This window comes from Penicillium solitum (assembly GCF_028829755.1).
Source record: "Penicillium solitum strain IBT 25940 chromosome Unknown utg000008l_segment0_segment0, whole genome shotgun sequence".
In the NCBI taxonomy this organism is placed as follows: domain Eukaryota; kingdom Fungi; phylum Ascomycota; class Eurotiomycetes; order Eurotiales; family Aspergillaceae; genus Penicillium; species Penicillium solitum.
Genome location: NW_027072127.1, coordinates 3,565,801 through 3,593,175, shown reverse-complemented (window position 1 = coordinate 3,593,175; position 27,375 = coordinate 3,565,801). Strand labels below are relative to the sequence as shown.

Sequence of the window (27,375 nt, the reverse complement as noted above, 5' to 3'; positions counted from 1 at the left end):
ATCGTTAAACGATACAATAATCCATTGGAATAACCATGCCATTGATATTCGTTCATTGGTGATCTTCAGATCACAGATGTGACTGATTTCAAACGCCGAAATCCCCGCAAAAAGCCTACGAGTCACGTGAGCGACATGCGCGCCCTAACTTTATAAACCTTCTCTTGTATTCTCTCCTCTTAGCATTCATTGGAGTTGGGAAAATCAGGTTTCGAACTTCTTTGACCATTATGTCGACCGAAACACCCCCACTGTTTATCGGGCGAATGCTCGCACTGTTCGAGCCAGCACATATCATGACTTGGGCGATGTCACGTAAGTACAGACGCCGAACAAACACCGAATGGCTTTGGTCTCAATATATCGCACTCAACGCTAGTGGATGTGCTTTTGTTCTCCTTGTATTTGCGTATTTGCCATATACTGTATCAATCTGCCTATGTTATATCAATTTTTCATATCATCTTTTGTCTTTCGAGGGGACTCTCCCTGTATTCTGTCTGGTATATCGTTGCACATGATATATTACTACACATTCCTCATATCAGCACCAATTTCTCATCTTTGACCTATAAACTAGCCCATTGCTAACTGAAATATCACAGACTACATTCGAGTATGTGCCGAAGCAGTCTTCAAAAATGGCCAGCTCTTTGCCCCAATTACCCAGACGGGGAGACTCCGTGATGAAGCATTCGGAAGATTCTGGATCGAGTTCACCTGTGAGTCCCAGCCACCACATCTATCATCAACAAACCCAGAGCGGAGCCTCTGCTCTTAGCAATTTCTGCAATACAACGAGGGAACAAAAACAACTCCCCATAAACAATATACAACGATACAAATAAGAACACAAATCCTAACCAAACCACCACAGCACCTCGCCAAATGTCATCCGACCCAAACAACAAAGAAATCCCGGAGCCAGTCGGCTCCTCAGCCCTAATCCCTCCAATACTCCGCACAGCTTCAGGAATAGTCCTCGACATCGGGCCAGGCACAGGCACACAGATGCCACTACTCACCTCACCAGCCATAACAGCCCTATACGGCGCCGAGCCATGCAAAAGCCTCCATCCCACGATCCGCGAAAAAGCGCTCGCAGAGAACATTTCACCCAAGTACCACATCATGCCTACAGGCGTAGCAGCCGACGAACTGATCCCCGCATTGCGGGCGACGGGCACGGGCGTTGTGGATGCGTACGATACCGACCCGCGCGCGGGCATCTTCGACACGATCCTGTGCGTGCGGGTGTTGTGCTCTGTTCCCGAGATGGAGCGTACGGTGGGTGAGTTGTATGGGATGCTTAGGCCTGGTGGGCGGTTGCTTGTTACGGAGCATGTTGTTAACCCGTGGCGACGGGCGAAGGGGTCGATTGTTGGGCGGGTTGTGCAGGGTATCTATCAGGTTCTTGGGTGGAGTTGGTTTCTTGGGGATTGTTGTTTGGACAGGGATACCGAGGCGGTTTTGAGGGCTGTGGCTGATGTGGATGGGGGATGGGAGAAAGTTGAGTTGGAGAGGAATTTTGAGTGGTCTGCTATGCCTTATCTTTCTGGGGTTTTGGTTAAGAAGGGGGTTTAGTTTTGTTCATTTCTGAGATGAGCTAGGTACAGATATATTTTGCATCATTGTCAAATGGGTATCTTTGTCTCTATCATATTTTCACTCGTGTCATTGAGGTCGTCAGGGATGGTTGTGGGGGAGAGAGGTGGGGAAGTCTGTAAATACGAATGCGTGGGTTTCCACGACAGGAGTTGCAAGCAGTATGTTCGCAAAGTGTGCACATGTGAATGGAATCCGAACAATAATCCGTCTCTCGCAGGAACACCACAGAAAGTTGGTCACTGCCTTGGTTTCGAGAACAGCACGGTCAACGAGGGTTGTTTCGGCGATTCGGCGGTTGCTTCTCACGAGGTGGTAGACCTTGTTGGGTACAAGAGCCTTGGAAGATGCTTGTCCTTGGCGTTATCGGGTTGATTTGTACTCTGCTTGTTGTTGCTTAGAACCTCAGGCACAGGTTTTAGACCGAATCACAGTATTTCAATCATTTGGTTTTGCTCGTCCAGCAGGCCAGAAGTCAAACAAATCTAATGCCTCGGATGTCCAGGGGCCTTGCTCTCTGGGCTCACTTTCCTTGTTGGCCGTGTGGAATGATTCTCCTGCCCGGCTTTGGCGGGCAGTCAATGCAGTTGGGTCCGATATCGATTTGCGCAAGGGTGAATCAAGAGATCTTTTCCCAGTTAGCCTTTTGATCGCGGAGGACGATTTGAACCCTGATCCATCTATCATCTCGTCGAAGATAAACTGTGTAGACGTCGAGGGCATAAACTCTTCGTTTGATATTGAGGAATCATCTGGACCGGCGGCTAGTCTATACAGGAATCAATATCACAATCTTGGTTAATGGGTGGGCACATACTAACTGTTGCTCCGGGATATTTGTGGGGGGTTCACGGGTTGCACTAGCAGGCGGTGTATCCGAGGTCGCTGGCGATGGAGTTCGTGAAGTGCTGGGCAATAGAGCACTGTACATCAGTTTCCTGCGTGGCTTTCCGGTTCCCATGCGTAGAGCTGTCGTAGGTGCTCCAGGGCACAGTGCCGAGGATGGACGCGATGGAGGTGGCATCTTCGTTGAAGATGAGACATTGACTGAGGGTGGGACGCTGACTGAGGGTGGGTCGTTGACTGAGGGTGAAACGTCGGCTGGAGGTGGAACGTTGGTGGAAGTTTGGTTGTTCGTAGATTCAATAGGTTTCTCATAATTGCTCACTACACGTACTGGCGGCTGTGGTGTAGGTAGAGTAGCAGACGACTGTTTGGGTGCAATTGGGAGAGAGGTTCTTGAAACCGTCGGCGGGTCAGGACTCTGTGGTGGGATCGGACGTGAAACAGGTCTCGACTGATTTTCGCGGCTGAGTGACGGTTGCTCTACGCGCAAGTTTCCCTGAGGTCCGGATATTTCTGCTTCTGCGTGTAAACTGGGAAGAGGACCCTTCGATGAAGGACCGAGGGGTCTTGGTGGTTGGACACTCTTAGTGGCTGTATGGACTACCTCCTCTGGTGGTAGTAGATTGGAGGTCGGTTCAGATCCAGTTGAAACAGAGACCCTTGAGATTGAAGGAGGGTTGAGTCTTTGTGGCCGAGTTTGCTTTGGCGGAACTGTCAACCTCTGCTCACAGTCTGCCGAGACTACATCGGCCGTAGAATCACCCCCGGCTCTGGGTAGCTTTTTTACCACTTGTTTTGACCTTGGCTTCGCGGGGAGCCCCTGGGTTGAATTGGTCGAATCCGTCAAATCAATGACTTCACTCTGAGCTTGCGAGCCTTTCTCGGCGTTTCGATTCACCACCGAAGATGTCTTCTGTCGCTTCGGTGGGCGCTCAGGTTCCTGATTGCCAGAGGCTGCTGGTTGTGGAGGATTCCTTGACTCGTATGGAGACACTAAATGCCTAATTGGAGTTCTTTTAATGCCCAGCAAATCGTTAAGAGAGCGAAATGGCTGGGAGGAGGCGGAGGAACGAAGAGGTGCGGAGGTTGAGGCGGAGGCTGAGGCGGAGGCTGATGCGTAGGTAGAGGCGCGAGGAACTTGGGACACAGGATCTTTGTTCTGCGGCGAACCCTGGCTAGATATCTTTTTCTCGTAAAGGGTCGTGATGTCCGTCTCGGTTGTGCCCATGTTCTCGGTGACCTCAATCAGTACTCCTTTGTCCAGCTCCATTTCGTCGCCATCTTGGACTTCATCGGAGGATCGCCAGTGGTGGTCACCTATAAAATTACCCTGGTCATCGTAGACCATGACACGTTTGTTGAACTTATGATATCGTAGGTAGCCATCGTGCCACCGTTTGGATTTGCGGCGTAGGTCGTGAGTGTATAGGCAGCGAAACTTCACCACTGAGGCAGTGACCTGCGGGGATGCCGGGGGAAGACGCGTAGAAGATGACGGCGTAGACATCATGGTAGCATTGTTGAATACCTGATTTGATCATGGCTGCATTGGATGTCGCGAAATGTAGTTTTGGTCGCGTTGGTCGGTCTCGCGTTGAAAGTGGAAAACGCGATAAGCTGATAAGCAAGAGCTAAGTTTGTAGGCCTCAGGCATCAGTATTGAGAAATAGACGTATAAAGACATCTATTTGACAGATATTTATGAATGTCGTCTTCATGAGAACCTCATTGATAGGACTGGGAGCAAGTTCTTCCAAGAGTAAGCTCAGACATTAAAAAAAAATCAGACTAGAAGACACCAAACAAGACAACAAAAAAGACACGTCGAGAATACATTTGGAAGGATATTAGAGATGCGGGTGAGAGGTTAGTCGAGTGATCATGCCTTAGTTGTTATACTTGAATATATCAATATCTTCTCTATACTGGAATTTTGAATTAGCACTCTGATTACTCGTTTCGATTGAACCTCCGCTGACACCTGGTCAGCCTCACCAATATTGCAGTCTCTGCGGGGTAGTTTTTCTTTTTCAAACCTCCCCTCACAAAGTCAACACCTATACCAATACTCAACAAGAGTATCGACTCGACCAATCCAGCAAAATAATCCAGCTACTACGATCTCCATGGGTACTCCCGTCACAGCTCCGTTCGGCCAATGGAAGAGTCCGATCAGCTCTACCTTGCTTGGCGCTGACGGTGTTCAGTTTGAATCCATCGCAGTATGTTCAATGAATATCATGATCGCTTAGATTGAAATATTTTAATGACCTCTCTAGGTATCCAATGCGAAGGTTTATGTCATTGAGGGTCGACCCAAAGAGCAGGGACGAGGCTGCATTGTCGAATACTCTGGTAGTGAAGGACGCGATATCCTACCGGCCAAGTACATACTCAAAATCCAGTCATGTATGAACCCAGATCTAATGAGAAGTTACTAGATATGACGCTCGCACCAAAGTTCATGAATATGGCGGCGCGTCCATGATCGCTTTCAATGGACATGTCGTCTTTTCTGATCGGGAGACACAGGATTTGCATAAACTTGATCCCTCCACAGGTCATGTTGAGCAGATCACCAAGACAAGCACTGCTCTCCGTTATGCGTGCACCTCCGCTATAGGTTCTTTGTCAGATGATCAGACAGATTCTGGATGGATCTTGGCGATCGAAGAGGACCACTCCAAGCCCTTGCCGTCGGAAGTCCGGAACCGACTCGTCGCGGTAAACGTGAAATCCAAAGAGATAATCAACGTCGCCTCTGGTGATGACTTCTACAGCGCTGCCCAGTTTTCCCCTGATAGGAGCCGGATATGCTGGATGCAGTGGTCTCATCCGGACATGCCTTGGACAGGAGCCCGCCTGTATGTGGCTAAGTGGGACAATGGTCAGGTCACAGACGTTAACCACGTGTCTGGCGTGCCCAAGAAAGAAAGTGTTAGCCAGCCACGATGGGGCTTTGATAACACATTGTACTTCACGAGCGATTGTTCGGGGTATTGGCAGCTCTATCGGTCTCACGTCGACACCTTGGAATGCCAACGGATCGCCTTGCATGGCCTGGAAGAAGTGGAATTTTCGCAGCCAGACTGGCGTCTAGGAAAGTACGTTTGATTTTGACTCGAGGTAGCTGTTAAATTGATGGCTAACCTATATTTTCCTTTGCTAGCTGCACATACGTGTGTTTAACTCCAACTTCAATGATTGCGTCGTACACAAAGAATGCTCGATGGAGCTTCATACTGATAGATTTGTCGAACGACTCCTGGCAGGACATGAATCTGCCAGTGACAGACACAATTGTTTTGGCTGATAATCCCCTGTCAAGCACAAAAATAGCCCTTCTCGGATCTAGTGAGACAAGCTTCAACACTGTTTTTACATTGGACATCGCCGACACCGTCAAGCTCAATACACTCAAGGTAGCTTCCGAGCTCCCCATGCCAAGTTCTCTTGTTTCCAAGCCAGAGCATATCTCTTTTCCAAGAGTCCACGGGAAGAGCTTGGAAGGAGTGGCGCATGCCATCTTCTACCCTCCTCAGAACCCGGATTATCAGCCGCCGTCTGGAGCGCTGCCACCTTTGATCGTCTGTGTCCATGGTGGACCAACGGCCCAAACCGGAACCGGCCTGAGTATCACGGACCAATACTGGACTTCTCGAGGCTATGCTGTTGTTTGGGTAAACTATGGAGGCAGTTCCGGATACGGCAGAGCGTATCGCGATGATTTGAATGGGCAATGGGGTAAGAATTCCACCCCTCTCATGGCAGATTAATTCCCTCCCAATGCTAACCAAATATCGTTAGGGATCCTTGATACAGCAGACGCTGCTAGCTGTGTGTCATACCTGGCATCCACTGGCCGAATTGACCAAAACGGAGTCGGTGTTCGCGGCCGAAGTGCGGGCGGATACATCGTACTCCAAGCTCTTTGTGATTACCCCAATCTCTTCGCCGGTGGTAACTCTCTGTACGGCATAGGCAATGTCAAGGCTCTCTGTGAGGATACTCATAAATTCGAGAGCCATTACGCATTCGCCTTGCTGTTTGATCCTAGTGCGGATGAAGCTGAGAAAAACCGCATTTTCCGCGAACGCAGCCCCTGTCTCAAGGCAGATAAAATCACTGCACCACTATTGCTGCTTCAAGGAGACGAGGATTTGGTCGTTCCTATGAACCAGGCAGAGGAAATGGTCGAAATGATGACAAAGGCTGGTCGTCATTCTAAGTTGGTGGTTTTCCACGGAGAAGGGCATGGATTCCGGCAGGCGAAGAGTCGGATAACGGCTGTGGAGGAGGAGGAGAAATGGTGGAAGAAAGGTTTGTTGAAGATGGATACAGAGGATGTTTGAGCCCGTGGCGATAATGTGGTTCGTGCCCGGGAAGTGAGTCGCCTCATAGTTAAGATTCAATTCATGATACGCAATACACGGGCTTATGGAATATGTAATAACTTCGATGTTGGTAAGAATCGGACACTTTTTATTCCTTACGCTTGCTATAGATGCCACCAATAAAATTTGAATCCTTGAGATTGTAATTTGAAATTTGGCAGCTATATCGTCAGAATCAACCTCGAATAATTGAGAGATAACTACTACTAGACTATAACTAAAAAGGAGTTACAATTTTTCCCAATGCTACAACCGAGCTCGACTGGATCCACCTTTTAACCCAAATCATCCCGATTTTGAAAAATATGGATGGTAGTTTGTTCTATACTTCATACAACATAAGTCGTTCGCTAAGGATAGGGCGAATGGTGTTCTATAGATAGCCGGTACAAATGCGCCGGGGCGCTAAACCCAAACGGGGTGGGTGAGGACGCTATACCCGGAATAGAAGGAAGTTGTTTCAGCGCTCACTGTTGCCTTACATCCTACATATTGGATATGATTGAATTATGATTGAAGACAAAATAATATCTACGATGAAACTTTTAACGAGCAACGTTGCAATGTAAACATAGATCACGTGAGATCAGATAGAGTTCTGATATCAGCAGGTTAACTTCATTCATCCATGGGTTCATCAATATCAATTTCAATGTTTACATTTTGTTTTACCGTCTCTTATATTGTAATTTCAATGAACTCGAGCACAAGCTAATCGCCCCCTTAAATGGTATGCGTACTATCCTTGTCATAGGGGCCCATGTGCTCCATATTGAGGTATGAGATAAATAAGACGGCCGTTACCCCTGATTCAATATCCATGGATGATGTAGAGTGGAGAAGCGGTTATGGGCGTTGATGAACATACCACTTTCCCGAAATGTCAATGACTTTGGAGGGGGAGGGGGGCCGTGGGGCGAGAGAGCCGCATGAAAGGCTGAAACCCTTTCCAAGGTTGGGGCCGAGTTATGTGTCATGAGGGGACGTTGAGCCCCCTTCCAAGTTTCTTTCCTTCTCCATCACTTTACATTTGAATTCTGGCATTGAATAATATTGACTTGAATTAAATTTTATTCTGGTTTCATACACTGTGCCCGTGTGGCGATACTTTTGTTATCACTCCTCTCTCCCCGTTTCGTGTTCCCCTCGAGCTTCTGACAGCTCCCCCAATCGCCCAACATGCAGAACATGTCAAGGCGCTTTGGTCGCATGACGACAAAGTCGTCTGCAGATGACAGCCAAATTGCTGTGCTTCTAAAAGATTTTGACGATGCAGATATGCTCTTGGGCAAGGTAGACAATGTTACCCCGATGACGCGCGTTCTGTCCGATTTCCTGATACGTGTTATTTTATCAGATCGTGGAATCTACTCAAGCCTGGCGTGATGCTTGGGTCTCTATCGCAACTTACCAGAGTCGCCTTGTCGATGAATTCGACGGCCTCTACGGTCCTATCATTGGCTCCTCAGAAACCCCGTCCAACCACAAAGCCGTTGATACAGACCCCGGCAGATTAGCCCGGACCAACAGACTGCGGAAGGAATATGACGAGCTACGAACTGATCTCATCGATGAACTCGGTGCTGTCGATACCCGCATGTCAGGGCCGGCTGCACAAGCGAAGGAATCCCTTGCGCCGATGAAAAAGACGATCAAAAAGCGAAATGACAAGAAGGTACACAATGAAGAATGAGAGCTCTTGGTGGGTTACTTGTGGCTAACGTCCCAATCTTTAGACCGATTTTGAAATATCCCAAGCACGTGTTGATAGCCTCATGAAAAAGCCGAAGCGCACCGATCGCGAAAATGTGAGCCTCGCCAAAGCGGAAATCGAACTCGCCAATAACAAAGAGGTACAAATATAAATGCCCAATACTACTCATAGAACAAGTAATACTAATTGCGATCCAGGCTTACCAAGCTGCCGACCACGATCTACGACAGCGACTCCCAACATTAATTGCTCTCATATTCTCCCTGACGCCATTCATCCTTGAAGCACAGGTCGAGATCCAAAATCGCATGCTTGCGCACTATTACACAGTGCTTCACACTTACTGCGAAGAAGAGGGATTCCCTTCTCCGCCACCAGCCATGGAACAAGTTGTCCAGGACTGGGAGTTTGCCTTCAAGCCCGTGCAAACCGAAATAGAAACATTCGGTTCGCTAACCCAAGGAAAGGCCATGCGACGAGCCGCAGCCGACCAGGAGAATAAGAAACGCCCCTCAATTGGAAATCGCATCCACAGTACTGCCTCATCGAGCTCCCTCTCGGCTTCTTTCCGCCGGGGATCACAAACACCCGGATCGTCGAGCCAGACACCCTGTGTACCAGAATATCCTCCGTCTCCGCCCCTGTCAACAATTAGCCATAAGAGCAGCGCAATTCCTGTCGGAAACACCGCAGGATCAAAGCCCCTCTCGACGGGAGGCGACTACTTCGAGCCCCCTCGTCCCGCATTTTTGCCGACCCCACAAGCCACTCCCGTTCCATCAGGTGTGGTGAGATCCCCCGCCGGCCCGAACATAGACGTTTTCCAGGCCAAGGTATCACCCATGGCTGCTGCCATAGGGAAGAAGAAGCCCCCGCCACCACCGCCGGCAGCTTCTCGTCCCGTGTTTGTCACGGCGCTGTATGACTTTGATGGGCAGGGAAATGGCGATCTGAGTTTCCGAGAAGGAGACCGCATTCGCGTCATGCGAAAGACCAATAGCACGGACGATTGGTGGGAGGGCGAGTTGAGAGGGCAGAAGGGACCTTTCCCTGCCAACTATGTTGAGTAATGGGTGGCATTGGAACCTCCGGAGAGGCCTCGGCCTATTGAAAATGCATTAAAACGACGCATTGGGGTTTCTTTGGCGGGTCAACCCCCACCCTGGTATCTAACTACACGATTAATGAACTCTTGTCCTGCTGGTATGCTGATTTGTAGTTATGGCTACCTACCCCTTTGGTATTTGTTCTCCTCCCTTTTTGTTGGGGAAGATGGAAAACGAAGTGAAATCGAAAATTCTTTTTGCACATGCTCTTCATTGTCATAACTTAATCATTCTCATTTACGCATAAACTGCCTGATTTTGTCGAGTCTCACATGGCTGCATACTGGATACTTCCATCCCGGCAAGATTATATCAGACCGGACGTTGCATCTGGTGTTAAGGCTACTAAGAAGATATCACCGCAACGATCAAGTTTGCAATTCCCAAAGTTTGAAGAATATATTGTTTACTAAATTTGATATGATCAAAATGATATCCAAGTCCAATTTGAACATGGAGACTTTGCTCTTTGGCTCTTCACTTGAACCCTAAACAGCGAAAAGCTTCGAGGCTTTGTTCATTATAATTTATATTTAGATATCGGGTGTTATAGTACTGATCGGTAAAAGGCATTGTAACAACCTCCAAGGGTGTGAAAGACGTTGTTCTCAACTAAATCAAAGACGGCCTCTGGATAGAACTGTTAATTGTCTTGCTGCTTCGTATTTAAATAGCCTCGAGATCCCTCGTCTAGTCTCAACCATCAGAGGAACACGTTTCCCTATTACAGGTTCATCAAAAACAAAGCAAACCCCAAACTCCCCCAACAGCTGAACATATTTAGACCGAACCTACTGCATCCCTCGAGACTATGGATCCAGTACTCCGAGAAGCCTTGAAGCACACCCGTACTATCTTCCTCTCGGACGGCCAGCCTCACTATGAGGACCTCAGCACCCTGCCCGAGATGTGGTGGGTATCGGTGAAGCTTTTCGTTGAGGACCGCCTCTTAGCTGATGAGGAGTTGATGGATCTTGTGGCTGACCGTTGCCGCGCTGGAGACTGCGAGGTCACCCATTACGATGCCTTGCACCACCAACAGGGGCTTTATATCTCGTTCCCAGTTATAAACTGTGATCAGGACCTTACCCAGCGCGGCTGGGTTCTTATGGTTATCGGACTTGCTGAGCACTACCGTAAGGAGATTGCCGCCAGACGCCTTTCAGTTGATCGGGATTATGTTTTTGGGCCTAGGACCTAGCGCATGACGACAACGTGGATTGGTGGTGGTTCTGAGGTAAGTTTTGTTTAGTTGGTTCTTATTATATTGATTTGGGTTTTGTTTTCTACAATATCACAAGTTTCAGTAATTCTCTCATGAGAGGTAATGCATGTCACAGTCTTTCTTCCATGCCCTTCCCGTCCATGCCTCTATATACAAAAAGGAATCATGTAGTTAAAACTAAAAGAAAGAGTTTACTCTGGGAAAGGTGTAAATTCATGAAGTTTCATGTTACTGCGGAAAGATAGCAGATGTTAAAGCCGAGAAGATGCGACTGAATGAATACTGAAACTAGATGACATAAAAATTGAAGTCTGAATCAAGACGCAAAAGATATCAATGATTCACACGGTAGCAGAACATTCTAGTTGAACTCCTTGGCCACCTTGACATTAATCACATTGAGCCCAGGAGCTGTCTGTCCATTGAAGCAATCTCGGACAATGTGAACATTCTTCTCATCTGTCTCGTGAAGCTCCAATTGGAACTTGCGTACCACGGTGCCTATCACGCCATGTAGCCACGAGTAGGTCATACTAATATATATCAGCGTCACCGGTCTGGAACCAGTAAGGAAACAAGAAACTACTTACCTTTGACCCATGCAACTTGAATTTCCCTTCGCAAACGGAACAAAGTATTTATCCAATAGACGGACTTCCTCAGCAGGGCCCATCCAGCGTTCTGGGATGAATTTCATCGGCTCGGCATATACTTCAGGGTTTCGTAAAACGGAATGGATGGTCATAGCAACAGGCGTCTATATCAACATATTAACAGGAAAACAAGATTAGGGGACTGGACAGAAGAAATATAAGCCTTGGGAAGACATACCCCGGGTGGAATGGTCCATTTTCCGTAGTGTAAAGCTTCATCTGGTGCAATACGCGGAAGCCTTGATGTCACAACGGCGGAAATCCGAAGACCTTCTTTCACCACAGCAGACTTGTAAGGTCATCGTCAGTATAATTTATGAGAACATGACAGCATTGATGATGTTTACCAGATAGGGAAGACTTTTTAGCTTAGTCCAGTCCGCATCGGACAGAACGGGGAAAGCCTCATCTAACTCGTCTTTGAGCTTTTGATATGTTTCTGGATTCCAAAGGAGATGGAACAAAGTGATTGCCATTACTTGAGTCGGCGCATCAGTTGCAGCAAATAACAAAAAATGTAGTTCATTGTCCAGTCGGTCGAGTTCTTTTTCCTTGGCAGGTAGTTTCTTGTTGGAGAGTACAGTTGATATCATCGACTCCCCATCTGGATTTTCGTACACAGCCTTCACACTTTCATGATTTCTCTATTCCACTGTCAGTATATTTCTAGCACCAGATAATGACCACACATACCTTTTCAAATTGATGAATCCCAGAAAAATTGGGAAACAACCAGGCGGCAATCTTAGGAAACTTGCGTGCCGGTCTGAAGATGAATGGAATGTGCCGGATCTGAATCAGCACCTCAAAGATGCTGTTCACATTTGTCTTCCATTCATCCGTTATCTCTGCCTTGTCCAAGTACCCATAAGAATACGCGCGGCCAAGTATATATGTAGACATCACGTCTATGGCGAAAGAAGCAAAGAGAGAGTGCAAGTCCAGAACCTCTCCTGTGCCAACCCTTCTTGACAGGTGGCTACAAACCAGATCTAACTTTTCCTGAATGACAGGCTGGAGCGCTGTAACCGATTGTGTTGAAAGGAAAGGGCTCAATAATTTCCTCCGCTCACGATGAAGACCATGTGGCGCAGCCTCAAAGGTTGCTAGGGGCAATCCAGTTTGAATAAACGAGGGCAATCTGTCTCTTTTATTTAATGGCCCGCCGTAGACGGTATCGTAAAAGCTAGGATCCTTGATATGTATCTCGTGAGGGTTGATGCGGAGGATAGGACCGTACTTGTCGTGTAAACGCTCAAGCTCGAACATGAACTTGCCTCCTTTCACAATGTCGAAATAAGCCTCATAGAGGCTAGTTGCTGCTGCCAAGCGTGGGCCTGGAAATCCAGCCAGTGGAGAGAAGTATAGGCGATAAATAACTTTGGTGCCTGTGTACGCAAGAGCTGCGGTTACCAGCAAGAGCAGGTACTCGGATATGTCCAATGTGAGAGAGACCATCTTTCGTGTAAATAACTGTGGATTTAAAGTGTGATTATGAGAATCTTGAACAAGACAGAGAGAGGTTGAATAAGTTCGACTTTATATTATTCCAATTGTATGGCATTAGCCCTGGAGGAGAGGGAGGGATACATATTGAACACATCTTTATAGGCCACAGCATACTCAAATTGGGAACTGCCCACAGGCCGTTTGCCGTTTGATCCGGCCTTCATACATTGAGGGAATCTTTGTGGATTCTCGAAAGTCATTCATATGTCAAGTATAATCGGCTATGTGCCTCACCCTTCTGGGTGTGACTTTCCTGCTTTTGAGGTAATAGATACCAGTGTAACCTCACATATTGTCCACAAGCATATCTATGCATGCTGACCACGAGCAACGTGTAACCACAGAAAAACCTCCCAGGCGGATCCTTCGTAGCTTTTCATGCTGTGCGAGTGGCGAAAAGGGGATCTAATACTCCGTGCGACTTGTGTTGTTGATCTTAGCTCCAGGCCAGCACTAATCCGACCACTGGCCCAGTCAACTGTGTCCTAGGGTTTCTACTGGTTGGTATTATCTTTATAATTAATTTCTCGTAAGATGACCAAGTGCACATAATGCAGGCATAACATTATTGTCTAGCTTGTAGATTATACCTGCTCATGCTGGCAGTTTTCTTCGTAGGCTATATACTCTATATCTGCGCCGCTGAATTGACACCAACGCAGCTAAGCAACATGAGGCCCGCACGTATAGTTAAGAAAAAGTTGAGACCCTGCCAAAAGTAGTATCATACGCAGTCTGTGAACTCATGGTAAGAAGCAATAAATATAGGCAAGTAAGCCATGTAACTAAAATCAACCCAAGTACATGAATATTACTAGATTTTCCACCTCTCTGTCCGCCCTTGAGACTTGAAAAATTCCTCCAGCATGGGTCTCCATTTAGCGGGCGCAGTCAGCGCCTCCCTTGTTGACTGATTAGTCCATTTCTGGTGCACTCGCAGTTCATCTTTCCGCCACCTCTGTACAGACTGGCCAACCCATCTCCCAACAAGAGAAGCGCTTTCACCCACCTTTTCGAACGGAACCATATGACCACAGTCCAATATAATTGCCGTCTTAACTTGGGAGTGTTTCACTCCGCCGCTTCCCCCAAATCCTGCACCTGTCCTCTCGAGCATTAGAGCCTGATCCTCTGGTGTTGATACCGGACTCTCTCCGCCAAACAGATAGAAGACAGGCGGTCGGATGTGTTTGAGTATCTTCAACACAATGATAGCCTCGCTTCTATAAAAGGGCATGGATGGGTTTGGAGGGTCAATAATGTCGGGGTACATTAGGGGGTCATGCGGTGGCGTTTTTGCGGAGTCTGCTAGTACTGAAGTAGTGTGGCCCATGAAGTTTGGTCGAAGAAAGAGCATGGCTTCTTGATATTTTGAGCCGGTCAAAGTGACTGGTCCGTTAGTGGGTTTCACTTCCCCGTCTGTCTGCGGGTAAATGGTTGTCGGTAAACTGCGGTATCCATGCTCGTTCCACCGCCTCAGGACACGGGGATCCCATCGTGCGTACGACCTAGTGGCTGATTTGGTGGCTTCAGATCTAGATGCCCAGGTATCTCGTCGCTTAATTGAGAGGAGTGCAAATGTTTGGACGATCGAGAGACTTCCGTTAAAAGGTGGTTCGATTAGGACAAGCGATGTGAAGAGACGGGGATGTAAAAGCGACAAGAGAGCGCTAGTGAGTGAGATATTAGCATGAGTCACTTTGCCCTCTCGCTTCGAGCAACATACAGTTGAGTCGCACCCATACTATGCCCTACACCAATGATGGGCCTCGGCATCTCATGGCGGAAGTGATTGATCATGTGTAGAATATCACGAGGATGGTCAAACCATGACGCTGTACCAGTTAGCCGTGAGGTTCAAATGTTGAAGAAGATGCACTCACGATCATCACCGAGCAGATCCTCATTTACAACACCGCTAGCACCTAGATTCGCCACATCTGCAATCCATATTGATCCGATCCGAAACCCTTGCTGTTTACTTTGCACGAGAATTTCTTCCCATAACGGCTCGTAAAGTTCCTTGAATCCTCTCCTTAGTTAGCAATATCCATCATTATATAAGCAATAGATTGTGCACTTGCCTTTAGAAGCCCGCATCCATGCGCCCCAATGATAGTCACATCGCCTGGCTGGGGGTTTGGGTTGTCAATAGGTGTATACTTTTTCACCACAAGCTTCAAAGGGGAATCTTGAGAAATCGTTGCATTTGGATATTCACGGATGTATTGCGCATCAATCACATGCTCCGTTACTGTGAACATGGTGGGTAGATTGTCTGCCATAGCGTGCAAAATTTAGAAAGACTTGTATATTCGGTCTCGGATCACTACCGCTTTAAATACCATATTAAGACAGTCTAAAGCTTAGCCAATTACCAAATCCCGGTGTCAATCCCGGAGGATGATAAACATAGCGCGATAGACTCAGTAGAGTAGTCCCATTGTTGGCTTTGCCTCATCCGCCTCACATGCTCCATCTGATCAAACGGATTGACCATGAAGGTTGGTAGCACAACATTTCTGTAGGATATGAGGTTGATTATGTTGAGTGAACTAATATACTTGTTCTGTGAAACCTTGCGCATCTTTTTCTATAAGCGTCAGTGTGTGCGCGACATATCAATAGACCAACACACCTTCACGAAACCACGTGTGTCAGCTATGCTATAGACCGTTGTTTTTCGGGTAGATCCGCGTGGTCGGGCATAATCACTGTTATTTCATTTGCCTTCACGTTCTTGTGAAACATGCAGTCTTCCCGAGCGAAACGTTACACAGAGATTGGACGCCAAGTCGGTGGTTTTCGGAGAATTATACATTCACCCTATGGTGTCAACAACTACTAGCTGGGTATATTTGTCGCATAGCATAGTAGGAGTAGGGTCAGTTTTGTACAGCCTCGACTGTATCGACATAGTAACTGTGCTAATGGACCCTGATGAACCCCGAGTAGCCTAAGGGGGGCATTGCCTAAAAAGACTATACACAATTTTTGTCTAGATCTAGCTCAACTCGGCCTCAGAAGAGGTATTTACCTACAATTTATGTAAATTTCGCATATCTTTTGCCGCGATTTTATTAGTACCAAGGAACCCATGAGCTTAAAACTACAAATATCCAACTATACAGAAGCAAACTTGGGGCAACTTAAGAGCGAAGATCTGTATCTATTCTATCAATCGGCCTTGAACAGCCCCCATTGAAGAATAGCTTAGATGAAACCTTTTGGACCTAGATTAAACACTTACTGGTTGCAATATATATATCGTTGACTTGGTATATGAGGAATTTATATCTGCTGCATGCTACTTCGTATATCTTAGTATTTATCTTGTTGGATTTACCCCCATCTCGAGGAGAAATAGTAATGGTTAGAAAAATTCAATTCGTTTCCAATCGTATTCGATGGAGATAGATAGATATAATATATATCATACAGGCAATTTATGCTCACTTACAACTCGCTATACTGTTCTTACCCCCGACGGCAATGAATTGGGAAGATTCTCATGGTTTTCACCATGCTCTCTCTCTCTCTATCAACTACACTTATTGGATTGAATCCAGCCCAAAAATAAAAAAAAACAAAAACATACAACAGTGAGGATTCGCTGGTGGTCACCCACCCAACTACTAACTCACCGGCGTGTGGCTTAAGTACGGCTGAGCGGACGGGAAGCCCTGTTTTCCACACCCTATGGTCGTATGTATCATGTTATGTATGTGAGAGGGTTATAACGCAAAGAACTGGAAGTGATTGGGTGTGGGTGGTTGGTGTGTGAGAAATGGGGAATGAAGGTAAGAATCAAGGTGGAATCTCTGTCTCAGTTAAGCTATATATAAATGCTTAGTGTGCCCGGCGATTATCCACTTTGTCTAGTGAAAAAAAGCCACCTAGAACACGAGGCTTGCTATTAGGGTGGGTGTTAAAGTTAGTTACAACCTCACCATCCTAAACGACAGCCTCTAGAGCGGCATAGGTGGATTCCTTATTGTCACTCGTAATAGTGCCATGGTAGGATGAGCCTTGGAATAGGATGCATGCTTATTAAGCAAGGACACGCGAGACCTTGTATGTCTATTTTATCGTATGTGTCGATGAAGTGGAGTATGCCTTCTAACATGCACCTTAGAACCTAGTTATAGGGCGCTGTGACTTGTAATAATAGCACAACAAACAAGCTATATCCGCTAGTATTGCTGTATTATTCTGGGTGGCATCCATGGATTTACTCCTGAGTGATATCATAAGCTTCGGTCCCTGTAAATCTTGTCGTGGTAAAAATCGGGTTGTATGAAGTCAGCCATGGTTCAAGACGCTGATACCTGAGGAATAAGGCACAAAAGGTGATTGTGGAACCGCCCGACTTAAAATAACCGGAAGAACCGAACAATGCAGCGAGTCTCGGATACCCGAGTCTGCTCATAGGTCAGTTCCTAGGCAGTAAAGCAATGATCAAGTAATCGTGGCACGCCCCCTACGGACAACACCGGATACCCAATTTTTACTGAATAACAAATTATAAGGATGAGAGGTATCTTTTGCATAGCTGCTTCATACAAAAGGTACATAAAAAGAACATATCGATTTTTCTCAGCTCTCAAACTAACCCAAGCAAATTTAACTGATCTTTGCATTGATCCTAAATATATGATGTAGGAGTGTAAAGAGCACATTAAAAACCATCGCGCATAAACAATGTATATAAAGGTTGAATGAGCCATTCTCTTGCCTCGAGCATACCTAGGTACTTGATAGTTCTTACCAAGGTTGATACGAACCTTGGAAGTAGTCAAGACTTGTTACATAGTTATAAACACTTAATCCTTACAAATTGCTATCCGGTGAAAATTTGCCATCCGGTGGTGCCCACCAACACTATAGGTACTCGGCCCTTCCCTTTCGCCCCTACAAAAAGGGTTGTTGGGCCGTGCGTTGGGCCGGGTAGGTTGCGGACTTGCTACGATTCTCCTCTTGTGGAGGCTCCAGCGTGGCAGAGAAGACATTTCCTGAGAGGGGAAAATACGTGACGATATTTGGAACTAAGCTAAAGCATATATGCCCTAGCCTGTTCCCAAACAGGGCGTGAGAGTATCATACAAAGTAGAGATTGTTCTGAGTTGAGTGAAATCAACTTTGATCCACTTTGTATGGGGCGCTCGAAACAAGACCAGTTACATATATGGCCACACGGTTCAATCAAATCATTGGCTTGACGCCTTCGGCTATATTTAGTAAGACTAGTATATTTAAGCTATCCTTATCGGGTCATGATGTATCATTGTACTCCGTATGGATGTACACATAGGCAGCACGTTGCGCTCGCTTATCACCATATGTACGGAGTATACGGAGTAAACATGTATAAATTGACACGGAAAATAAGCTTCCGAGACAGTGTTCGAATACGATTGAGAATGTGACTGGGACGTTGAAACCATGCATCTGTGCGACATCTAGACCGCACACCCCATGATAACGATGCTTATTTACGAGTGCCTGAGCGCGGCAAAAAGTAAAGATAGCATGGATACCATTGAAGATTATTCTGTACGATCCCGAGCCCCGCCATTGGATCACTGGCACGAAATCGTTGGGATGAGACTTTTCTTTTTCCCGAGATTGCAACAGGAGGTGTGACGGGATCGTAAGGCGCATATGTACGGAGTATGTAGTGTGGATTCGCTCGCTTCTATCTAAGACACGGGAGATCAAATTCGTATGCATCAGAACAAGGAAATAAACCAGGGGGCTGGGTTAGTGAATCTGAGAAAGAATATTCCGTCAAAGGAATTTGAAGGTCTCAGAGCGAGGGATTATTTCCACTCTATTTTCACCCTGATTCACATCCCAGGATTCTGGCGATAGTGGTCTCGGAAACCGAAGATGTGACGTCGAAGGCGGGCGGAACCGAATAAAAATGGAATCCACCAAAATACTCCGTCTGCTCCGTATACGAACTTTTTTTTTTTTTTTACAAATGGTAGAAATTCCAGGGCAAAACAGGATATCCCCAAAATAGTTGGAAGTATTGTGTATTTCATATTTTTGGAGATAAGAGAGGGGGGGTTGAATACTAGGTCTCGGTCATCTAATAGTCACCTAATAATCACCTAATATCTAATCTTCCATGTCTTAGGAACACTTTTTACTTCGTGGTCTACGTACGGTAGAATACGTAGTTCCCTCGCTTCACTTCCTTTGAATTAATGACAAAGATAAGCCTCTGGGATTATCGGTTGCATTGCATGATGCAGTTCAAAGAAAAAAGAAAAGTGACAAAGGCTGTGCTTTGACCTAAGACATATGTTATTAAAAATGCTTTTTTGCCATACAACGTACATATTGTCATCCACACTGGTGTGCTGATGCAGCTAAATGGCTAAGAAGTGCACTTTGCTTAACCGCCTTACTTTGTGAGCCCATAAAATTTCCTATGGAGAATAATACATCGCACAACATATACCTCGGTACCCAAGTTAGAATGCTTAGGTTAAGCGCACTAACATCAGCATCCAAGGTCGCTTGCTAATAATTACTAGCAAATACGGAGTACATAGAATCCTCTGGATCTATCTGAGACACACACCGAAAAGCCAACCACGTAGAGGCGAAAAGCCGGTGGATACATCATCGATAAAATCTGACTGGGTGGGTTTACGTGGGTCTTGCAGTAGTGTACGGCACCTATGTATAGACCATCCATCCGTTCGGCCCGATAAGGGTTTTGTTCCCCATAGTAAAAAAAAGAAGAAAAAAAAAGAATATTCTGTAAAAGAGTAAAATCTTGGAAATCAGTAATCAGTAAAATGCCAGAAGCTTGTTTCAGTTGATTTTTTGTTCTTTCACTCATCTCACTCTCGTTATTCGCCAAAAACTCATCTCATTCGTTCTTTGAGTTGCGCATCTTTCCGGCAGCAGGTTACTGCTGATAACAGTATTATATACGGAAATGCAGCGCTCAGCTTTCCTCATACTGTCGTTTTTGAGCGTCTATGCCTTTTGCTGGCCTTATGACGAACCACTCGCTAAATACAATCTAAACGAAAACAAAACCGCCGCAGGCCCGATCGATTATTGGGGAGCATGGCCGGACCATGAGTACCATCCATCGCCGGATAACTGGCGCATGCCCACATATACAATCTTTTTAGACCGTATATCCAACGGCGACCCTACAAATGACGATATCAACGGGACCGCCTTTGAGCATGTCATCAACTCCAACCAAATGCGCCACGGTGGTGACTTGGAAGGGTTGATAGATACACTGGACTATATTGAGGGAATGGGATTCAAGGTTAGTTGACGTCCAGCTTCAGAATGCTTCCATCGCTAACCCCAACAGGTCATCTACTTCGCCGGAACGTACTTGATGAACTTGCCCTGGGCCTACGATGGGTACTCGCCGGTCGATACCACTCTCCTCGACATGCATTACGGAACGCTGGACGACTGGAGGCGGACGGTCGACGAGATCCACAAACGGAACATGTATGTGTTGATGGATAACACACTGGCAACGTAAGTCGATCCTCCATATTCTCGGGTGTTCATGGGCTGATCTTAAAACACAGAATGAGCAACCTGATCGGATTCAAAGGCCATCTGAACGACTCCGCCGATTTCAAACCATCAGAATATGAAGTCCAATGGGTTACCGACCGAGAATACGCCGATTTCAAGTTCAGTAACGACTGGAACGAAACCTGCAACTATCCTAAGTTCTGGGATGAGACTGGATTCCCATTAACAGACGACGGGGTTCAAGAGTTGAACGGTTGCTATAACAGCGATTTTGATCAATTTGGAGAGCTAGAGGCATTCGGTAACTTCCCCGACTGGCAGCGTCAGCTTACCAAGTTTGCCTCCGTGCAGGATCGCCTGCGTGAATGGCACAAGCCTGTCCGCGATGTGATCACTCAACACTCCTGCCTTCAAATCGCGAGTTTGGATCTCGATGGTTTCCGCTTTGATAAGTCTGTGCAATCGACCCTCGAGCCCCTGAGTCAGATGCTCCCCGTCTACCGTGAATGCGCGCAGAAACTTGGCAAGAAGAATTTCTTCCTCCCCGGCGAGATCACCTCCGGAGATAGCTTTGGCAGTCTCTACCTAGGCCGCGGTCGCCAGCCCGATCAGCGTGTGGCTAATGCCGGCGAGGGTGTTAAGCTTACTAACACCTCGGAGGGGGCTTTCCTACGAGAGGATGGGCTGCAAGCTTTGGATAGCTCCGCATTTCATTATACCATCTATCGTTCGATGACCCGTTTCCTGGGTTTGGACGGTAACTTGGTTGCTGGCTTTGACTTGCCGACCGACTTCATCGAGGCCTGGAATGAGATGCTCATTACCAACGATTTCCTCAATGCATTCACAGGAGAAATCGATCCTAGGCACATGTATGGTGTCTCGAACCAGGATAATTTCCGCTGGCCAGCGCTGCAGAATGGTACAGATAAATACCTCCTGGGTTTATACATCATCTCGCTGGAGCTTCCTGGAATCCCCCTGATCTTGTGGGGAGAAGAGCAGGACATGTACGTGTTCGACGCTACTGCAGCGAACTATATGTTCGGTCGGCAGCCCATGACGTACCAGACTGCGTGGTGGACACAAGGCTGCTTCAACTTGAACACCGAAAAGTTCTACGATTTCCCTATCGACAAGGGACGCAATGGTTGCAATGATATCACTGTCACGTACGACCAGCGGAATCCCGCCCATCCACTCCGCAACATCATGAAGCGCATGTTCGAGATTCGAGCCCATTACCCCGTCGCTCAGGACGGCTTGTTCCTCGAAACGATATCTCAACTGACAGAAGACGTCTACCTTCCTGGTTCTTCTACCACTCCCACGGTTACTGGCCTTTGGTCTGTACTGCGAAGCTATTTCCCCGGGGTACAAACAAATGCAATCCTACCCAACGAGACCCTCTGGCTTGTGTATCAAAACGGAAACTCGACCAAAACATACGGGGGCAACTGCACCTCTACGAATGGGTCTTTATTGGCTCCATTTGACTCAGGGACAAAATTGAAGAATCTCTTCTATCCTTACGATGAGCTCACTTTGGAAGATGGCCCTAAGTCGTCTGACAACACCTATGGATGCGTTCGTAAAATGAAGCTGCTTCCATGGGAATACCGGGCCTATGTTAAGGCCTCCGAGTTTATTGAGCCCGGCCCTACTGTCACTGATTTCTTCCCTGGACATGATGCTCGGTTGCTATCTTCAGAAGACACGGGTGAAACCATGCCTATCCAGTTTGGATATTCTACTGAGATGGACTGTGACAGCATCACAAAGGCATTTTACCTAAATTCTACAACAGAGAAGAACATCACCGCCGAGCTTGATACATCTAGTGTCAACTGCACCAAAATCTCTTCCCGGACCACGAGCCATGCTTACACCGGAGAAATCCCGACTGTTTGGACATGGTCTGCAAACCTGAAAAATGTCCACCACGGAATCCACCAATTGACCGTCAAGAATGTTTCCTCTTCCGGAGTCTACACCAACTCGACCGACAAGTTCTTGCTGCGCCTCGGTGCTCATGACAACCCCCTCATTTCTCCACTTGCCAATTACTCTACCACTCTTGTCCACAAGTCTAACGACAACCTTTACCTCCAGCACAGAGCTGCCGGCGCAGACAAGTTCCGATACTCGTCTGACTTTGGTCGGAGCTGGAACGACTGGGAGACGTATAAAGGTGGCAACACGAGTATTACCGTCCCAAGCTTCACTGGAACGGACTCCCAGAAGTGGGAGGGAACTCACATACGAGTTCAGTACTTTTCGCGACTCACTGGAAGCAGCGATTACATCCAGGAAGGTGATTATGGGAGCGATAGAGTCCGAAGATTCCCGCATATGTGGTTTAACGGTCCATACAACCAATATGGCTATGATGCAGGAATGGACAGCAAGATGGTGTACGATTCCAAAACGTCTCGCTGGACCTACGACTTCGTTTACGAATGGCCAGCCATAGGCCAGCTGAATGTTTGGGGCACAGACAGTGACGGTAACCCCGATAATTCCGAGGTCTACGGTGATGTCGGCAACTCGTCTTCAGTTCAAAAGCTTCCTCCGTCCTATCTCGCATCAAACGTCATCAATATCACCACCTTGCCGCCATTCCCGCATCTTGGTTGGACCATCTCCCTCGATGATGGCAACCTAAGATACGAATTGATCCCAGTGGGATCGGGATGGGCCCAGTTGGTCCTCTTTATTCTTCTCTGGGTTGTTCCGATTCTTATGGGCTTGGCCGGTGTCTTCATCTTCATCGGAAACTTCTACCGTGTCAAGCTTAACATGAATGGTAATGTCACCAAGGCCGAGAAATTCCCGGTACTGTTTTGGCGCAGAATCAAGGGAACATTCAGCAAAGATGATGATATCGAAGAGATCGGCATGGCAGACAACGGTGTGCCAGGAACAATGGCCCTGGCAGCAGCGGGAGCGAGCGACCAGCGCCGCACTGTCTTGATTGCCACTATGGAGTACGACATCCAGGACTGGAAGGTCAAAGTCAAGATTGGCGGCCTAGGAGTAATGGCGCAGCTCATGTCACAAAATCTGAAGCACCAGAATCTTATTTGGGTGGTTCCTTGTGTCGGTGATATTGATTACCCCGAGGATACACCTGCTGAGCCTTTCGTGGTGACGATCCTGGATCATCCCTATTCGGTGCAGGTGCAGTATCACGTTGTCGATAACATCACCTACGTCCTCCTTGATGCTCCGGTTTTCCGGCAGCAGACCAAGGCGGAGCCTTATCCTCCGCGTATGGATGACCTTGACAGTGCAATTTATTATTCGGCCTGGAATCAGTGTATCGCAGAGGTCATAAAGCGAACACCCTCCATCGATCTCTATCACATCAACGATTTCCACGGCTGCGTGGCACCGCTTTACCTGCTCCCGTCGCGCACTATCCCAGTTTGTCTGTCCTTGCACAATGCCGAGTTCCAGGGTCTTTGGGCTTTGAGAACCCCGCAAGAGAAGAAAGAAGTCTGTTCTGTCTTCAATATCCCAGTTGACATAGCGACCAAATACTGTCAGTTCGGCAACGTTTTCAACCTGCTTCACACCGGTGCTAGCTACTTGCGATTCCATCAACGTGGCTTCGGTGCAGTAGGTGTGTCCGAGAAGTATGGAAAGCGCTCATGGGCCCGTTATCCAATCTTCTGGAGTCTTGCCAAGATTGGCAGTCTTCCAAATCCAGATCCCTCTGACACAGCCGCCTTGAAGAAAGACCCCGATGTGGAAGTTACGGTGCAGAGTACTGACGAGTCGGCCAATGACAAACTCCAGGCACAGAAATGGGCCGGTTTGAACGAGGACCCTAACGCCGACTTGCTTGTGTTCGTGGGAAGATGGTCGAAGCAGAAGGGAGTGGACTTGATTGCCGATGTTATGCCGGCTGTCTTGTCTGCCCGGCCTAATGTGCAGCTGATCTGTATTGGTCCCCTCATTGATCTCTATGGTAAACTCGCCGCTATCAAGCTTCAGCGCATCATGGAAATGTTCCCAGGCCGTGTCTTCTCGAAGCCAGAGTTTACGATTCTTCCCCCCTTCGTGTTCTCTGGTGCCGACTTCGCCTTGATCCCATCCCGTGACGAGCCCTTCGGATTGATTGCCGTTGAGTTTGGCCGCAAGGGTGCACTTGGAATTGGTTCTCGCATCGGAGGTCTAGGCCAGATGCCTGGTTGGTGGTACACTGTGGAATCCGACTCAGCCCGCCATCTCTTGCACCAGCTGAGAACCGCCATCAAATCAGCCCTGGACTCATCACCCGAGACCCGACAGGAGATGCGTGCAAACTCTGCCAAGCAGCGATTCCCCGTTCTCGAGTGGGTTCAGAAGCTCGAAGTCTTGCAGCGAACTTCTATCCACATCCATCACCAAAAGAACCAACTCACCGTTGCAGGTTCAGCGCGAGAGTCTCAGATCTACTGGGAGACCCCAGGCTTGCGGGACTCTGGTATGATCACCCGCCCTTCATCATATCTGTCATTGCCGGGGACTTTGGATGCGAACAGAACATCACAGCCCACTCAGCCTTCCCTTCTCCAGCTACAGGCAGTCGAAGCTCAAGAGATGCAAGCAGCCGAAAACAACAGAGGCAGCACATTAAACCGCAACCTATCGCTCGGTCGACGATCTGGACCAGGACATGGCAGAACCCGTCTCACCAAGAAGTCACCGCGCGAGAGTCAGATGCTCGAGGCTATCGACGGTGATACTACGGATGATGAGAGCTTCGTCACGCCACAAGAGAACTTGATCACCCAAGAAGAGGCCATGGCAGCAGTCAACCTACCTGTTCAGGATATGGCGACACACCCTAGAAACAACAATCACGCTCGTGGCGAGTCTGACTCGTCAGCCTCGGAGTCATCGCGTTTCCTCTCAAGGGACTCCTCTCCAGTGAGAGTAGCTCGTGATATTTCCGACCCAGCTGCACCTTTCGCTCACGAGGGCCGGAACATTTCTGTTCTCTCCTTGCCTTCTGTTGTTAACGACCATGATCAATCCGATTTCCATCTGCAAAAGGTCGACCCGACATTTACGGACAGCATGGGCCACTTCACGCGAAACTTCGAAACCATGCTCACCAACCTCAACAAGAAAAACTCAACTTCAGATTATTGTATTGAACTTTATCTCATGAAGAGCGAGCGGAAGTTCTTCTACATGTACAACGATGCGCAGTTGAAGAAGCAGCCCAAAGAACGTCCCGTAACTGGAGCTGGCCTGGGCAAGACTGTCGAGAACACACCATATAACCTTGTTACAGAAGGCCCCGAAGACTCTGATGCGAACAACACAGATGAAATTGATCAGTGGCTCTCCCGTCTGGGATACAAGAGACCCATTGCCATCCAGCGCTTCATGAGATGGCGTGTCGGAAACTGGCCTGTCTATGCTCTATTCCTGGGTCTCGGACAGATTATTGCAACGAACTCTGCACAGATCACCCTGTTGGCTGGCCAGATTGGTGAGACAGCAGTCAAGCTCTACGTTATCGCAGCAATTTACTGCATCTCTTCCATTGTCTGGTGGTGTCTCTTCTTCCGTTTCCCGTCTGTGATTGTCCTCACTCTCCCCTGGTTCATATATTCCATGGCATTCGTCACCATGGGCGTTTCTCCGTTCGCACTCTCAGAGGTCGGTCAAGCGTGGGCTCAGAATGTCGCCGCAGGTGTCTATGCTGCAGCATCTTCCAGTGGTTCTATGTTCTTCGCTCTCAACTTTGGTGATCAAGGTGCTGTCCCTGTGAAGGATTGGATGTTCCGCGCAAGTCTTATCCAGGGAATTTCACAGCTTTACACTGTTGCCTTGTGGTACTGGAGTTCCAGAGTCACCACAGCGGAAGTTGGAGGTGTTTCCACGGTTGCCCTGAATTCCTGGAAACTGACGGCTGTGGTGATGCCTATTGCCGCGGTTTGTTTCATTATCGGTGTGCTTCTTGCCCTTGGCTTGCCTAAGTACTATCGCCAAGCACCTGGAAAAATTCTCTTCTTCTACACATCTCTCTTCCGTCGCCGAATCGTCCTCTGGTTCTTCTTCATGGTCATCATCCAGAATTGGTTCCTTTCCGCGGCATTTGGTCGAAACTGGTCATTCCTCTGGTCCTCTCAACACACCAAACCATGGGAAGTCGCCCTCCTGGTAATCTTCTTCTTTGTTGTCCTTTGGGTCGGTGTGATGCTACTCTTCCGCTTCTTGTCCAAGGAGCACAGTTGGATCTTACCCGTCTTCGGTCTGAGTATCGGTGCACCGCGATGGGCGCAAACATGGTGGGGAACATCCAACATCGGCTATTATCTCCCATGGGCTGGAGGTTTGACTTCTGGAGCTATCGCATCTCGTTGTCTCTGGCTCTGGCTCGGCGTTCTCGATGAGATTCAACAAGTCGGCTTGGGAATGATTCTCCTACAGACCTTGACAAGAGTGCACGTCGTTTTCGTGCTATTGGCCGCCCAGGCTCTTGGATCCATCGCTACTATTTGTGCTCGTGGATTCGCGCCAAACAAGGTCGGCCCAGGAGACATCTCTCCGGCTATTGGATCGTCATTGGACGCTGTTGGAAACGCGTGGTTCTGGATTGCCCTTTTCTTCCAGCTTCTGGCTAGGTCAGTTATCATCCCCCAACAATCATTTTATGGCATTGTACTAACCGTGATTGTAGCTTTGGTTTCCTGCTCTTCTACCGCCGTGAACAGCTCAATCGGCCCTAGATCAATCACCATTGGTGGTTTGACTTATAATTTAGTAAATTTGGTGTCCTAGTATATAGATA

The 27,375-nt window shown here is 47.7% G+C and overlaps 8 protein-coding genes across 8 annotated transcripts; 5 read left to right on the top strand and 3 right to left on the bottom strand.

The window, feature by feature from the left end:
• Nucleotides 1-230: 230 nt before the first annotated feature.
• Nucleotides 231-1,584, top strand: N7455_010657 (class I SAM-dependent methyltransferase; the record flags this gene model as incomplete). Its single annotated transcript, XM_040952937.2, has 3 exons — nt 231-315; nt 606-722; nt 878-1,584. The coding sequence occupies 3 exons, from the start codon at nt 231-233 to the stop codon at nt 1,582-1,584; spliced, it is 909 nt and encodes a 302-aa protein (XP_040816403.2).
• Nucleotides 1,585-1,859: 275 nt separating this feature from the next.
• On the bottom strand, nt 1,860-3,961 carry N7455_010656 (DNA helicase ZGRF1-like domain-containing protein; the record flags this gene model as incomplete). The annotated part of the gene is made up of 2 exons (XM_040953089.2): nt 1,860-2,374; nt 2,427-3,961. 2 exons carry the CDS (start codon nt 3,959-3,961, stop codon nt 2,044-2,046), a joined length of 1,866 nt encoding a protein of 621 aa, XP_040816508.2. The 3' UTR covers nt 1,860-2,043.
• Nucleotides 3,962-4,304: 343 nt separating this feature from the next.
• Nucleotides 4,305-6,803, top strand: N7455_010655 (S9 family peptidase; the record flags this gene model as incomplete). The annotated part of the gene is made up of 6 exons (XM_040953075.2): nt 4,305-4,310; nt 4,458-4,673; nt 4,731-4,837; nt 4,893-5,555; nt 5,621-6,195; nt 6,259-6,803. The coding sequence occupies 6 exons, from the start codon at nt 4,305-4,307 to the stop codon at nt 6,801-6,803; spliced, it is 2,112 nt and encodes a 703-aa protein (XP_040816456.2).
• A 1,221-nt stretch (nt 6,804-8,024) lies between these two features.
• Nucleotides 8,025-9,629, top strand: N7455_010654 (BAR and SH3 domain-containing protein; the record flags this gene model as incomplete). The annotated part of the gene is made up of 4 exons (XM_040952921.2): nt 8,025-8,138; nt 8,203-8,520; nt 8,582-8,698; nt 8,757-9,629. 4 exons carry the CDS (start codon nt 8,025-8,027, stop codon nt 9,627-9,629), a joined length of 1,422 nt encoding a protein of 473 aa, XP_040816378.2.
• Nucleotides 9,630-10,476: 847 nt separating this feature from the next.
• On the top strand, nt 10,477-10,866 carry N7455_010653 (uncharacterized protein; the record flags this gene model as incomplete). Its single annotated transcript, XM_040952980.2, has 1 exon — nt 10,477-10,866. One exon carries the CDS (start codon nt 10,477-10,479, stop codon nt 10,864-10,866), a length of 390 nt encoding a protein of 129 aa, XP_040816633.2.
• Nucleotides 10,867-11,251: 385 nt separating this feature from the next.
• N7455_010652 (cytochrome P450) lies at nt 11,252-13,001 on the bottom strand (the record flags this gene model as incomplete). Its single annotated transcript, XM_040953128.2, has 5 exons — nt 11,252-11,423; nt 11,481-11,647; nt 11,722-11,832; nt 11,891-12,187; nt 12,237-13,001. 5 exons carry the CDS (start codon nt 12,999-13,001, stop codon nt 11,252-11,254), a joined length of 1,512 nt encoding a protein of 503 aa, XP_040816617.2.
• An 865-nt stretch (nt 13,002-13,866) lies between these two features.
• Nucleotides 13,867-15,316, bottom strand: N7455_010651 (alpha/beta hydrolase; the record flags this gene model as incomplete). Its single annotated transcript, XM_065606497.1, has 4 exons — nt 13,867-14,722; nt 14,779-14,887; nt 14,936-15,074; nt 15,137-15,316. 4 exons carry the CDS (start codon nt 15,314-15,316, stop codon nt 13,867-13,869), a joined length of 1,284 nt encoding a protein of 427 aa, XP_065460460.1.
• A 4,691-nt stretch (nt 15,317-20,007) lies between these two features.
• Nucleotides 20,008-27,313, top strand: N7455_010650 (uncharacterized protein; the record flags this gene model as incomplete). Its single annotated transcript, XM_040953154.2, has 4 exons — nt 20,008-20,355; nt 20,404-20,579; nt 20,633-27,208; nt 27,265-27,313. 4 exons carry the CDS (start codon nt 20,008-20,010, stop codon nt 27,311-27,313), a joined length of 7,149 nt encoding a protein of 2,382 aa, XP_040816491.2.
• Between the last annotated feature and the right edge of the window lie 62 nt (nt 27,314-27,375).